At 41.2% G+C, this 15,703-nt stretch overlaps 2 protein-coding genes across 2 annotated transcripts in view; one reads left to right on the forward strand and one right to left on the reverse strand.

Moving 5' to 3' along the window:
- Nucleotides 1–7,766, forward strand: part of fkbp16 (FKBP prolyl isomerase 16) — a 179,870-nt gene extending 172,104 nt beyond the window's left edge. The window contains exons 7-8 of the mRNA XM_061924413.1: nucleotides 7,157–7,294; nucleotides 7,361–7,766. Of these exons, the coding sequence (XP_061780397.1) occupies nucleotides 7,157–7,294; nucleotides 7,361–7,447 (225 nt within the window). The 3' untranslated portion in view covers nucleotides 7,448–7,766. The remainder of the gene's footprint in view (nucleotides 1–7,156; nucleotides 7,295–7,360) is intronic.
- A 1,916-nt stretch (nucleotides 7,767–9,682) lies between these two features.
- The window catches only part of rasef2 (RAS and EF-hand domain containing 2), a 50,683-nt gene continuing 44,662 nt past the window's right edge, over nucleotides 9,683–15,703 (reverse strand). The window contains exons 14-17 of the mRNA XM_061925240.2: nucleotides 10,479–10,593; nucleotides 10,302–10,415; nucleotides 10,095–10,171; nucleotides 9,683–10,018 (exon numbers count right to left, since the gene is read on the reverse strand). Coding sequence (XP_061781224.1) covers nucleotides 9,916–10,018; nucleotides 10,095–10,171; nucleotides 10,302–10,415; nucleotides 10,479–10,593 — 409 coding nt within the window. The 3' untranslated portion in view covers nucleotides 9,683–9,915. The remainder of the gene's footprint in view (nucleotides 10,019–10,094; nucleotides 10,172–10,301; nucleotides 10,416–10,478; nucleotides 10,594–15,703) is intronic.

A 15,703-nucleotide genomic window follows, 5' to 3' on the forward strand; every position in this document is an offset into this window, starting at 1 on the left:
TCCTCATTCACAACACGTTCTCTTAGATTTCCATGTTATGATACATGTTCACATTATTTATTGACTGTATCTAAAAAAGACAAAAAATATATTTTTATTTAAATGAAGTTATGAAATAATCCTAAATGAAATACAATGACTTGGTTTATATTATTGTATATACTAGGTCAGTGGTTCTCAACCTTTTTTCAGCAATGTACCCCCTGTGAATTTTTTTTAATTCAAGTACCCAGAGCCGGCCCAAGGCATAAGCGTACTAAGCGCTTGCTTAGGGCCCCGCGGCCACCAGGGGGCCCCCAAAAGCAATTAACAAAAAAATTCTTATTTTTTATTTTTTGCATGTACGAGTCTGACTGATGATTTCTAAATGATCAAAGATATATTATTGTACAAAAACACAATTTTAGGTCAACAGAGTGCTGCTGCTGATCTAGGCTTAGTGATTCTTCCTGCCTCTCTTTAAATGTAAAGCTGCCTCTGCTGCACCTGTGACGTTTGCCGCCTGCTATGGCGTCACATTAGTGCCAAAAATCCGAGCGCATAAAAACTGTTATCGCGCGCTGATTCTCCACTTCGTGCGCGCGCGCGACACCCTTTTGCGCGCGCGTGGTGCCTTTTTGCGCGCGTGCCGTCTCGGTCTGTGCGCTGGCATGTTTCGTTTTGGCACTTTGGGGGTGGGTATGCTTAGCCGGCCCCTTCTTTCTGATTGGCCAGGCGAAAAATGCTCAGAGATAATCAGAAGTATAGCAGGGCGGGTCGTCGTCAATATGTATCAAGATTGTTATAGGCGCAAAGTTTTCACTTCTTCTTGAACATTTGTTTTCTAATTTATGGAATTTCTTTTGATTCAGCCATAAAATTAATGAAATAATCTTTGAATTTTGTTTTTAAAATGTTAAAAATAGCCTTTTAATAATGTATTCTGAAACAGTTTAAAATAATCAGAGAACTGACTAACACTGACCCTACACAACTATGTTGCACAATTAAGTCATTTTTTTTTTATAGCGAAAGAGGTGATTTCAACAGGTGCAGCATCCTATGTCATATCTACATGTAATAAGATTTGTAACAAGGCAAACCGTTTGTAAATTGGTCGAAAATCGAGCAAGTTATGGTAATTTAATTGGTACATGTACTAATTAAATTACCATAACTTGCTTTGACATCAATGTAATGATTGAGGCTAGATGTCCGAGGTAAGATGGCTACAACGTTGCTACGCTGGAGAATGATTGGTCTTATGAAAAATGCTCAGAGCCAATCAGAAAGGAGAGGCCGTCTAAGCATACCTGCCCCCAAAGTGCCAAAAAGTAACATGACAGCGCGAGGAGAGATGCCAGGAGTACACGGAGAGCGCACAGACCGAGACGACGCGCGCGCAGAAAGGCACCGCGCGCGCGCAAAAAGACACCACGCGCGCGCAAAAGGGTGTCGCGCGCGCACGAAGTGGAGAATCAGCGCGCGATAACAGTTTTTATGCGCTCGGATTTTTGGCACTAATGTGACGCCATATCTTTCCTCTCAGATTCAGACAGGACTGAGCAGGTGATCAGAGGACCACTGTCTATTAAGGAGAACTTTTCATTCCCCAAACGGCATGATGGCCCAAGTTTTCATTATCATTATACCTACAGACAGCTAGTCAATGGGGAAAAAGTCAAGCGTAGCTGGCTGACTTATTCAAGAAGTAAAGATGCAGTCTATTGCTTTTGCTGCAAATTATTTTCCAAAAAGTCCTTAAAACTGGCAGCCGAGGGACAGCGGGATTGGGTCAACATAGGTGCACTGCTGAAACAGCATGAAAACAGTGAAGATCATTGTAGCAACATGGTGAAATGGAAGGAATTTGCCTTGCGTCTTTCAAAGGGGAAAACTATTGATGAATTTAACTTCAGTAGACTGCGCTCTCTTTGTACAAAGTAAACATTGAATATGAACAATTAACTAAAAATGTAAACTAGTAATTAAAGACTAATATGTACAAGACTGATGAGACAAGATGACACTTTTACTGTAAATACAAAGCTTTATCACTTGGACTGTTCAACCCCAGGCCACTCTTGTAGCTGAATGTTTCCTACATTTTAAGATTAGGAACCATATGTGGCACTCTGGACATCATTCGTTCATTCATTGGTATTATTTATGTTCTTAACTGGGCCACCCCCATATCTTTATAAATGACATGTCATTTGTAAAGACATGCCAGGCTGACAATAGGATCATGTAAACAACACTGCCAGAGCCGCAATGAGTTTATAGTAGGTGTGTGAATGATCAACAATCAATATTATTGGCAGAAATAGAGGGCCCCAAAATCAAATTTTGCTTAGGGCCCCATGGAGGCTTGGGCCGGCACTGCAAGTACCCCCTAATCAGAGCAAAGCATTTTTGATTGAAAAAAAAAAAGATGAAGTAAAATACAGCACTATGTCATCAGTTTCTGATTTATTAAATTGTATAACAGTGCAAAATATTGCTCATTTGTAGTGGTCTTTCTTGAACTATTTGGAAAAAAAGATATGAAAATAGCTAAAAACTTGTTGAAAAATAAACAAGTGATTCAATTATAAATAAAGATTTCTACACCTACAAGTAATAATCAACTTAAAGTGCCCTCTTTGGGGATTGTATTAGAGCTCCATCTGGATTCATCAACTTAATTCTAAACATTTATTCACAAAAAGAGAAATCTTTAACATCAATATTTATGGAACATGTCCACAAAATATCTAGCTGTCAACACTGAATATTGCATTGTTGCATTTCTTTTCACACTTCTTTTTGACAGACATTTTAGTGACAAACCTGAGCTTGTGCTTCACTGAGTTTATGAACTTACAGTCATATTTTGTTGAAGTATTATTCAATAAATATATTTATAAAGGATTTTTGAATTGTTGCTATTTTTAGAATATTTAAAAAAAATCTCACGTACCCCTTGGCATACCTTCAAGTACTCCCAGGGGTACACGTACCCCCATTTGAGAACCACTGTACTAGGGCATCAAATCAGTGTCAGTTGAGTCGGTCCATAGGTTGCCTGTAGGGATTTTTAATGTCCAGCAGATGTCAGTATTTAGTGACACAGTATCGACACAGTATCAATACAGTTTTGCAATGTGTCGAAACGCTTCATGACGCCTCATCAACCCATCACTAGACTGAACAAATAATGTATTTATTGGGCCGTCTCACAATTAGAATATTTAAAAAAAAAACAAGCACTTACTTTTAACAACTTGCACATGATCCAAATGAGAAGAAGGGTCTTGATGTTGACATCGATGAAGATGGCGAACAAAACATCATTATCCAGGTCACAGACGCCGCAGGTGAATGCACTTGGAATAATTAAAAGACCACGCCCACAATGCAATCCAATCAGTGCGTTTTTCAGGGAATAAAACCCAAGTGCAGCTCTTACTATTATTATCATTATTTTCATTAATATCTTCATTGTTGGATGAATTTTGATTATTTGAAAAAAAATATTTTCGCGTATTTTTACAGTTTAAAACCGTTAACCTCAGCCAACTGAGCGACTCTTTGCTGCCATCTGGTGGACGTGATACAAACTACACAAGCATTAAACACCCATGGAGCCATAGATAGGATATACTTTTATTTAGATTAAATTATGTGCATATTTGTTACATAAAGCAACACAACTAAAACGTAACAAAAAAGTAAAAACTAGTAATAAATTATAAATATTGCGCATTAACGATTGCGCTATGTATAGATAAATAAAACAAAAACAAGCTGGTTTTTTTTCTAAAATGATTATCATTATTGTTTTGACTTAATTTAACATTTTTATTTTTTTATTTATTAATCCAACAAAATATTACACAATAATACCATAATAATACAATTCCAATTCCAAAACCAGACCCAGCCCAGCAACATTCAGAATAGCAATCAACAGAGTGATTGAGAGGACACACAAACATGACACAAAACAATCCAAAAGTAGTCATACAAAAATTAATATTAATAAGAATTCCAACATAGCATTTACATTGTAATCACAGCCATTTATACAAAATAAAAACATTTTAAAAATGAACAATAGTGTTACATAAGCTTGACAACACATTGTGTCCAATATTTTCCATCCATCCATCCATCCATCTTCTTCCGCTTATCCGAGGTCGGGTCGCGGGGGCAGCAGCCTAAGCAGGGAAGCCCAGACTTCCCTCTTCCCAGCCACTTCGTCCAGCTCCTCCCGGGGGATCCCGAGGCGTTCCCAGGCCAGCCGGGAGACATAGTCTTCCCAACATGTCCTGGGTCTTCCCCGTGGCCTCCTACCGGTCGGACATGCCCTAAACACCTCCTTAGGGAGGCGCTCGGGTGGCATCCTGACCAGATGCCCGAACCACCTCATCTGGCTCCTCTCCATGTGGAGGAGCAGCGGCTTTACTTTGAGCTCCCCCCGGATGACAGAGCTTCTCACCCTATCTCTAAGGGAGAGCCCCGCCACCCGGCGGAGGAAACTCATTTCGGCCGCTTGTACCCGTGATCTTGTCCTTTGTCCTGATCATACAGGGAGCGGACCGCCACAATCAGACAGTCTGAAACCCCATATTCTCTGAGCACTCCCCACAGGACTTCCCGAGGGACACGGTCGAATGCCTTCTCCAAGTCCACAAAGCACATGTAGACTGGTTGGGCAAACTCCCATGCACCCTCAAGGACCCTGCCGAGAGTATAGAGCTGGTCCACAGTTCCACGACCAGGACGAAAACCACACCGTTCCTCCTGAATCCGAGGTTCGACTATCCGGCGTAGCCTCCTCTCCAGTACACCTGAATAGACCTTACCGGGAAGGCTGAGGAGTGTGATCCCACGATAGTTAGAACACACCCTCCGGTTCCCCTTTTTAAAGAGAGGAACCGCCACCCCGGTCTGCCAATCCAGAGGTACTGCCCCCGATGTCCACGCGATGCTGCAGAGTCTTGTCAACCAAGACAGCCCTACAGCATCCAGAGCCTTAAGGAACTCCGGGCGGATCTCATCCACCCCCGGGGCCTTGCCACCGAGGAGCTTTTTAACTACCTCAGCAACCTCAACCCCAGAAATAGGAGAGCCCACCACAGATTCCCCAGGCACTGCTTCCTCATAGGAAGACGTGTTGGTGGGATTGAGGAGGTCTTCGAAGTATTCCCTCCACCGATCCACAACTTCCGCAGTCGAGGTCAGCAGAACACCATCCGCACCATACACGGTGTTGGTAGTGCACTGCTTCCCCTTCCTGAGGCGGCGGATGGTGGTCCAGAATCGCTTCGAAGCCGTCCGGAAGTCGTTTTCCATGGCTTCCCCGAACTCCTCCCATGTCCGAGTTTTTGCCTCCGCGACCGCTGAAGCCGCACACCGCTTGGCCTGTCGGTACCTGTCCGCTGCCTCAGGAGTCCCATGAGCCAAAAGAACCCAATAGGACTCCTTCTTCAGCTTGACGGCATCCCTCACCGCCGGTGTCCACCAACGGGTTCTAGGATTACCGCCACGACAGGCACCAACTACCTTGCGGCCACAGCTCCAATCAGCCGCCTCGACAATAGAGGTGCGGAACATGGTCCACTCGGACTCAATGTCCAGCACCTCCCTCGTGACATGTTCAAAGTTCTTCCGGAGGTGGGAATTGAAACTCTCTCTGACAGGAGACTCTGCCAGACGTTCCCAGCAAACCCTCACAATGCGTTTGGGCCTGCCAGGTCTGTCCGGCATCCTCCCCCACCATCGCAGCCAACTCACCACCAGGTGGTGATCGGTAGAAAGCTCCGCCCCTCTCTTCACCCGAGTGTCCAAAACATGAGGCCGCAAATCCGATGACACAACTACAAAGTCGATCATAGAACTGCGGCCTAGGGTGCCCTGGTGCCAAGTGCACATATGGACACCCTTATGCTTGAACATGGTGTCCGTTATGGACAATCCGTGACGGGCACAAAAGTCCAATAACAAAACACCACTTGGGTTCAGATCCGGGCGGCCATTCTTCCCAATCACGCCTCTCCAGGTTTCACTGTCGTTGCCAATATGAGCGTTGAAGTCCCCCAGTAGAACGAGGGAATCACCCGGGGGAGCACTCTCAAGTACTCCCTCGAGTGAATCCAAAAAGGGTGGGTACTCTGAGCTGCTGTTTGGCGCGTAAACGCAAACAGTCAGGACCCGTCCCCCCACCCGAAGGCGGAGGGAAGCTACCCTCTCGTCCACCGGGTTGAACTCCAACATGCAGGCTCTGAGCCGGGGCGCAACAAGAATTGCCACCCCAGCCCGTCGCCTCTCACTGCTGGCAACGCCAGAGTGGAAGAGAGTCCAGCCCCTCTCGAGAGAACTGGTTCCAGAGCCCTTGCTGTGCGTCGAGGTGAGTCCGACTATATCCAACCGGAACTTCTCTACCTCGCGCACTAGCTCAGGCTCCTTCCCCCCCAGCGAGGTGACGTTCCACGTCCCAAGAGCTAGCTTCTGTAGCCGAGGATCGGACCGCCAAGTGCCCTGCCCTCGGCTACCGCCCAGCTCACATTGCACCCGACCTCTATAGCCCCTGCTATGGGTGGTGAGCCCATTGGAGGGGGGACCCACGTTGCCTCTTCGGGCCCCATGGGGACAGGCCCGGCCACCAGGCGCTCGCCATCGTGCCCCAACTCCGGGCCTGGCTCCGGAGGGGGGCCCCGGTGACCCGCGTCCGGGCGAGGGAAATCTGAGTCTCGGTTCTTGCATTTCCATAGAAGTCTTCGAGCTGCTCTTTGTCTGATCCCTCACCTAGGACCTGTTTGTCTTGGGAGACCCTACCAGGGGGCATGGAAGCCCCCGGACAACATAGCTCCTAGGATCATTGGGACACGCAAACTCCTCCACCACGTTAAGGTGGCAGCTCAGAGAGGAGCCAATATTTTTTTTCCACGAAGAGAAAATAAGCAATTGACATTTTTACGATATTTCATTTAAATATGTATTGAACTTTTTCTCGAGTACGTAGTGTATTTTCCAACAGTTTATATTATTTGTCTCTGCTGCTATCTGCTGGACATTTTGGGAATCACACACCAAGCTCAGCTGTTTCTACATTTGTGAACGTTACAATGAAATGTCCTCATTCCACGGGATGGAATAATATCTGATGATTGTTGTTGTGTTCACTGGCCAGGCCATCCACGCAGAGTTGTCCAAACTGGTGCAGAGGCAGTCTGGAGGCAAAGCCACGCGGGAATGGAAAGTGAAACCCGCAGAGGTGCTGGGAGACAACATTGCACCTTTTGTGCTTCCCTCCAAGAAGCAAACATCAGTAAGAAGAAAAGTGGAACTTCAAAGTTCTTCTTCCTCACTTCAAATAACTTGTCCTGTCTTTCAGGGGATCTCCTGGAAGTTGATTCTTGGAGCTCTGGTGGTGGCTTTGGGCAGCTTAGTGACGTCACTCGTCCTCACTGCAAGCAACTGATCTTCATCATCCTCTTTCCTCTGTATTATATACAAACAATTACCAGCCACAACATTAGGTACACCTGCACTTTATGTATCATGTTTTAGCTGGTGGTGACTAAATGTATAAGTGATATGGAAACCAACGTCAATTAATTACCATTCTAGAACCTTCTTTGTGGTTTTGTTAGAATAATGTAAAGTTTTTTTTTTGTTGCTAAAATAGAAAATGGAAAAAAAAAAATGATGAAAACAAATACTTAATAAAAGTGCTCAACAAGTGAACGTGTTCAGACTGATGTGATATTTGACTACGCAGATGATTATTTTATTGAAATAAATACTATTTTCTCCAATATTTAAGAGCTATCGACTTTGCTTGCTGTGTTTTTATGGACTTATTTCCTCATTAAATCAAATAAAACATTTTTGTAAGTTAATTTCATCTAAAAAATCCCAACATTAAAACTTTGCTATGAGAAAAATACGATTTAATTCTTACAACTTCACAATACTTTTTTTTACTAAACAAAATAACTTTATCTTGCAATATTACAACTTTTTGTCATTCATAACAAAATGTTTTTTTTGTAGTTTTCCAACATTTGAACGGAACATTTTTGAAGGACTTGATTCTCATAGCATTTTGATTACCTTTGTTTCAAAAATTTTAATTTTACATGAAAAATAAAAAATAAATCAGTAATGTCCTAAGTGAAATTAATGCCAAAACTCCACAAAAACACAAACATTTTATGACTCACACCCAAAGATCACAAGAAAAAAAACAAGTATTTTATTCAAAGAATGATTTGCAAGTTTTAAAAAAAAAAAAACTATTTTCTGCGAGTAAAAAAAAATATTTTTCTTCAAATAAAAAATATTGCAAGTAAAAAAATTAAAAATAAAATAAAAACGACTCGTGCAATTTTTCTGAAAGAAAAAAAAAAAGTTATTCAATTAAAAAATGTTTTCGCATGTGATAAAGCTATTTTCTGTAAGTAGAAAAAACTATTCACAAGGATAAAAAACGATTTTCTTCAAGTTGAAATTCATGGCATAATTCCACCCTGCGCGATCCACATACTTACACCCGTAATTCGCACTCTACAACGACAGGCGGTGCTGCTGAGTCAATTTAAGTCCATCAGAGCTACTTTTATTTACGCATGGTGCCATCTGCCAAAAATAACAGTGTGGGATATAAATGGCGGACAGAAGAAACAAAACAAAACAACAAAAAAATACATAATAATAATAATATAGATTTATATAGTGCTTTTCTAGACACTTAAAGCGCTTTACAGAGAAGTGAGAACCCATCATTCATTCACACCTGGTGGTGGTAAGCTGCTTTCATAGCCGCAGCTGCCCTGGGGTAGACTGACGGAAGCGTGGCTGCCAGTTTGCGCCTACGTCCCCTCCGACCACCACCCATCATTCATCATTCATTCACCAGTGTGAGCGGCACTGGGGGCAAGGGTGAAGTGTCCTGCCCAAGGACACAACGGCAGTGATTTGGATGTCAAGAGGCGGGGAGCGAACCTGCAACCCTCAGGTTTCTGACACGGCCGCTCTACCCACTACGCCTTGCCACCCCCAACAACCTGTAAGCTTATGACGGATGGCACCATACGCAAATAACAGTAGCTCTGACGGACCTAAATTGACTCAGCAGCACCACCTGTCGTTGTAGAGTGTGAATTACGGGTGCCAGTGTGTGGATCGCGCAGGGTGGAATTATACTGCTAAAAGTTTTAACTTGAAGAAAATCGTTTTTTTTCTTGCTAATAATTTTTTTTAATTGAAGAAAATTGTTTTGTTTTCTTGCAAAACCTTATTTTAGTTGCGGATATTTTTTTTTTTATTGCAGAAAATAGCGGGGGGGTTTTTCACTTGTAAATCGTTGGGCATGTGTAAAAACATTTTTGTGTGTTTGTGGAATTTTTCTAGTAATTTCACACTATGATTACAGCTCTTTTACAACTTTCTTTGTAAAATAAACTAGACATAAAAAAATTTAATGGGACTTAATTTGATTCATGTAGATATTTTTGTCTTTTTAAAACTGTTGTTTAAAATTTCACATTTATTTATTCTTGTACCAAGACATTTTCTTGTAATAATGACATTATTTTCATTTAAAAGATGACATAATTCTCATATTACGACATTGTTCTCTCCATAAACTTTTTTTCTTGGACTATAAATACAAAAAGCCATAAAAAAAAAAAATCAATAATCATTTTAGAAATGACTTTTTTGTAGTTTTATTAGTAAATATGTATATTACAACAAAAAGGAACATTATAAAAAATATAAACAGGCGTCATAAAAAAGCTATTAAAAAAAAGAGGTTTCACTTGCTTTCCTGACAATAAAAATAGTAAAAATTAAAGTCACAGATTGGGTTGGTAAACACAGAATATGAATACGATCTGTTCTAATTTTCCTTCATCGTGATTAGAACAGTTTAAAAATGTCCTTCTAGAGGCGACAACATTTTCCAAAAGTTTTCTTGACTTTTTCCATGTTGATGTCGACGTGAGACGACGGCCGAGGAGCGACTTTCACGTTCTTCTTCACCTCCCTGTCGGCGCACAAATCAAAGAAGGTCAACTGTGTTCCTTTTTCAAAGTGAGAAAAGGAGGTGAGCGACCTCTGACCTTGCCAGATGGAGGACCGCCTCCACCACGTTGGTTCCGTCTTTGGCGCTGGCTTCACAGAACAAGGCGCCGTACGTCTGCAGGAAAAGCATTCAAGTGTGAACACACACACACACACACACACACACACACACATACAACACGAGTGAGTGACTGACTGAGTGAGTGAGCGAGTGTGTGTGTGTGTGTGTGTTATTATACACACACCGTGGCCAACTTCTCGCCGTGTAAGTTGCTGACACAGCGTTTCTGTGGCATACTTTCTCTCAGGTCCACCTTGTTTCCGATGATACAAACGGGAACTTTTTCTTCATCCTGCCCCTTTAAGAAGAAAGGTGAGGTTCAGATGTGTCATAAAGTGTGGACATAGACTTATGGTCAGACCTGAATCTGATCCAGCCAGTATCTGATGTTCAGGAAGCTGCTCTCTGAGGTCACGTCGTACAGCAGCAGAACGCCGTGAGCTTTACGGAAGTACGACACGGCGATACTTCGGAACCTGCGTGGAAGTCATTTTGGTTTTATTTCTTACAAAGCAGCGCTTTCAAAACATTCACATCTTCAAATGGACTTGTATTATTGTGATTTTTTTTCACATTCAAATTCATTTATTTTATTTTTAGAACAAAATAAATATTGTAATATATTTTTATTTTCACAAAATAAATGCATCTTTATTTTTCGTGATATTTTGACTTTTTTTCTTCTGAAAAAATTAATTCCTCTTTTCAACATTGCATTTTTGGAGGGTGAAAATATTACCGTATTTTTCCGACTATAAGTCGCAGTTTTTTTTCATAGTTTGGCCGGGCTCCAGTGCCACTTATACATGTTTTTTTCCTTTTTTATTATGCATTTTCGGCAGGTGCGACTTATACTCCGGTGCGACTTATACTCCGAAAAATACGGTACTTTTAATATATTTTTTTAAATAAATATTTTCCTTCTCATTAAATGACTAAATAAGTGCTTAGTATACTTTTTTCTTCACAATTTTTCAATTAAAAAAAATAAATAAAATAAATAGGCCCTATTCTTGTAATATTTAGACTATTTTGTTAAAAAATATATTTTCATTTTAACATTTCATAATTTTTCTTGTAATTTGACCTTGTTTTAAAACAAAATAATGCAGCCTTATTTTTACTTATATAAATGGTTTTCTCCAAAAATGTGTAGAAAAATGTACTCTTGGAACATCTTTTTTGACAAAATAATGCGGATTCATTCAATTGTTTATTGTTTATTGTTTATTGAATGGATCCCCATTAGCTGGCGCCAAGGCAACTGCTAGTCTTCCTGGGGTCCATATAGCATACACAATAAAAATACAAAGAATACATGCATAACCAAACATTATACAAAGGAAAAATACAACATAAGATAAAAAAAGCTAGTTAAACCCAGTATTAAAAATTCACGTCATGTGGGCAGCTGCAATAGGTGTATCTTCAAAGCTGTCTTGAATGACAATTTACTTTGTGAGAGATTAATGTGAGATGGCAAACCATTCCAGAATGATGTATATCTATACATGACTATATGTTTGAGGAGATTGGTCCTGGGAGCAGGAAGTTCCAAATAGCCATTGCTGGCATTCCTAGTGTCATGAATATGTGTGTTAGTTGATTTTAAAAACTGTTTGTAAAAGTCATCTGGTGATTGATCTAACATGATAGTTCTAAAGAACATAAGGAGACTACAATGCATCTTTTGTTCAACAGACAACCAGGACAGGCTTGAATGCATAAATGAAATATTAGTGTGCAAAGAACATTTAAGTACCAGTCTAGCCGCTCTGTTCTGAACAAGTTGCAGTTTGTTCAGGTCAGACTTAGTCGTAGCGGACCATATTATAGGACAGTAATGAAGATGACAGAAAACCAAGGACCGTATGACTTGAGCCATTGTTGAGGATGTCAAGAAGGTGGAGCACTTCCTGACCATGGCTAAACCATCTTCCCATTGTCATTAAAAAACCATCAATATGATGGGACCATGACAGTTGACTGTCTAATAGCACACCAAGCAGTTTTGCTTTTTTAACCTGCTCAATACATACAGGTAAAAGCCAGTAAATTAGAATATTTTGAAAAACTTGATTTATTTCAGTAACTGCATTCAAAAGGTGTAACTTGTACATTATATTTATTCATTGCACACAGACTGATGCATTCAAATGTTTATTTCATTTAATTTTGATGATTTGAAGTGGCAACAAATGAAAATCCAAAATTCCGTGTGTCACAAAATTAGAATATTACTTAAGGCTAATACAAAAAAGGGATTTTTAGAAATGTTGGCCAACTGAAAAGTATGAAAATGAAAAATATGAGCATGTACAATACTCAATACTTGGTTGGAGCTCCTTTTGCCTCAATTACTGCGTTAATGCGGCGTGGCATGGAGTCGAAGAGTTTCTGGCACTGCTCAGGTGTTATGAGAGCCCAGGTTGCTCTGATAGTGGCCTTCAACTCTTCTGCGTTTTTGGGTCTGGCATTCTGCATCTTCCTTTTCACAATACCCCACAGATTTTCTATGGGGCTAAGGTCAGGGGAGTTGGCGGGCCAATTTAGAACAGAAATACCATGGTCCGTAAACCAGGCACGGGTAGATTTTGCGCTGTGTGCAGGCGCCAAGTCCTGTTGGAACTTGAAATCTCCATCTCCATAGAGCAAGTCAGCAGCAGGAAGCATGAAGTGCTCTAAAACTTGCTGGTAGACGGCTGCGTTGACCCTGGATCTCAGGAAACAGAGTGGACCGACACCAGCAGATGACATGGCACCCCAAACCATCACTGATGGTGGAAACTTTACACTAGACTTCAGGCAACTTGGATCCTGTGCCTCTCCTGTCTTCCTCCAGACTCTGGGACCTCGATTTCCAAAGGAAATGCAAAATTTGCATGGTTGGGTGATGGTTTGGGGTGCCATGTCATCTGCTGGTGTCGGTCCACTCTGTTTCCTGAGATCCAGGGTCAACGCAGCAGTCTACCAGCAAGTTTTAGAGCACTTCATGCTTCCTGCTGCTGACCTGCTCTATGGAGATGGAGATTTCAAGTTCCAACAGGACTTGGCGCCTGCACACAGCGCAAAATCTACCCGTGCCTGGTTTACGGACCATGGTATTTCTGTTCTAAATTGGCCCGCCAACTCCCCTGACCTTAGCCCCATAGAAAATCTGTGGGGTATTGTGAAAAGGAAGATGCAGAATGCCAGACCCACAAACGCAGAAGAGTTGAAGGCCACTATCAGAGCAACCTGGGCTCTCATAACACCTGAGCAGTGCCAGAAACTCATCGACTCCATGACACGCCGCATTAACGCAGTAATTGAGGCAAAAGGAGCTCCAACCAAGTATTGAGTATTGTACATGCTCATATTTTTCATTTTCATACTTTTCAGTTGGCCAACATTTCTAAAAATCCCTTTTTTGTATTAGCCTTAAGTAATATTCTAATTTTGTGACACACGGAATTTTGGATTTTCATTTGTTGCCACTTCAAATCATCAAAATTAAATGAAATAAACATTTGAATGCATCAGTCTGTGTGCAATGAATAAATATAATGTACAAGTTACACCTTTTGAATGCAATTACTGAAATAAATAAAGTTTTTCAAAATATTCTAATTTACTGGCTTTTACCTGTATATCTGACATTTTAATATGAAGCTGTGGGTCATCAACAAGCATATGCCTGGATCCAAAAAGAATACATTTTGTTTTGTCAATATTCACAACAAGTTCACTATGATTTAGCCAGCGTGACACTCTCTCCGGGTCCTGATTTAAGTTATTTTCTCTGTCATTTAAGGTAGAGGCAGTACTGTACAGAGTTGTGTCATCTGCATACATAACCATATTGGTGTTTGTTGTAACACAGGGAAGATCTTTAGTAAAAATAATAAAAGTAAAGGACCTAAGCAGTTTCCTTGAGGCACGCCGCAGTAATTGTACTTGTGTTCAGATAGGCTACCATTAAAACACACACTCTGTGATCTTCCAGATAGATAGCTCAACATCCAAGAAAGTCACATACAAACCCTGTTTCCATATGAGTTGGGAAATTGTGTTAAATGTAAATATAAACGGAATACAATGATTTGCAAATCCTTTTCAACCCATATTCAATTGAATGCACTACAAAGACAACATATTTGATGTTCAAACTCATAAACTTTATTTTTTTTTTTGCAAATAATAATTAACTTGGAATTTCATGGCTGCAACACGTGCCAAAGTAGTTGGGAAAGGGCATGTTCACCACTGTGTTACATCACCTTTCCTTTTAACAACACTCAGTAAACGTTTGGGAACTGAGGAGACACATTTTTTAAGCTTCTCAGGTGGAATTATTTCCCATTCTTGCTTGATGTACAGCTTAAGTTGTTCAACAGTCCGGGGGTCTCCGTTGTGCTATTTTAGGCTTCATAATGCGCCACACATTTTCAATGGGAGACAGGTCTGGACTACAGGCAGGCCAGTCTAGTACCCGCACTCTTTTACTATGAAGCCACGTTGATGTAACACGTGGCTTGGCATTGTCTTGCTGAAATAAGCAGGGGCGTCCATGGTAACGTTGCTTGGATGGCAACATATGTTGCTCCAAAACCTGTATGTACCTTTCAGCATTAATGGTGCCTTCACAGATGTGTAAGTTATCGATGTCTTGGGCACTAATACACCCCCATACCATCACAGATGCTGGCTTTTCCACTTTGCGCCTATAACAATCCGGATGGTTCTTTTCCTCTTTTCCACGACGTCCACAGTTTCCAAAAACAATTTGAAATGTGGACTCGTCAGACCACAGAACACTTTTCCACTTTGTATCAGTCCATCTTAGATGAGCTCAGGCCCTGCGAAACAGACAGTGTTTCTGGGTGTTGTTGATAAACGGTTTTCGCCTTGCATAGGAGAGTTTTTGACTTGCACTTGCAGATGTAGCGACCAACTGCAGTTACTGACAGTGGGTTACTGAAGTGTTCCTGAGCCCATGTTGTGATATCCTTTACACACTATTGTCGCTTGTTGATGCAGTACAGCCTGAGGGATGGAAGGTCACGGGCTTAGCTGCTTACTTGCAGTGATTTCTTCAGATTCTCTGAACCCTTTGATGATATTACGGACCGTAGATGGTGAAATCCCTAAATTCCTTGCAATAGCTGGTTGAGAAAGGTTTTTCTTAAACTGTTCAACAATTTGCTCACGCATTTGTTGACAAAGTGGTGACCCTCGCCCCATCCTTGTTTGTGAATGACTGAGCATTTCATGGAATCTCCTTTTATACCCAATCATGGCACCCACCTGTTCCCAATGTGCCTGTTCACCTGTGGGATGTTCCAAATAAGTGTTTGATGAGCATTCCTCAACTTTATCAGTATTTATTGCCACCTTTCCCAACTTCTTTGTAACATGTTGCTGGCATCAAATTCTAAAGTTAATGACTATTTGCAAAAAAAAAAATGTTTATCAGTTTGAACTTCAAATATGTTGTCTTTGTAGCAAATTCAACTGAATATGGGTTGAAAATGATTTGCAAATCATTGTATTCCGTTTATATTTACATCTAACACAATTTCCCAACTCATATAGAAACGGGGTTTG

The sequence above is a fragment of the Nerophis lumbriciformis genome, linkage group LG29 (assembly GCF_033978685.3).
Source record: "Nerophis lumbriciformis linkage group LG29, RoL_Nlum_v2.1, whole genome shotgun sequence".
NCBI classification, from domain to species: Eukaryota; Metazoa; Chordata; class Actinopteri; order Syngnathiformes; family Syngnathidae; genus Nerophis; species Nerophis lumbriciformis.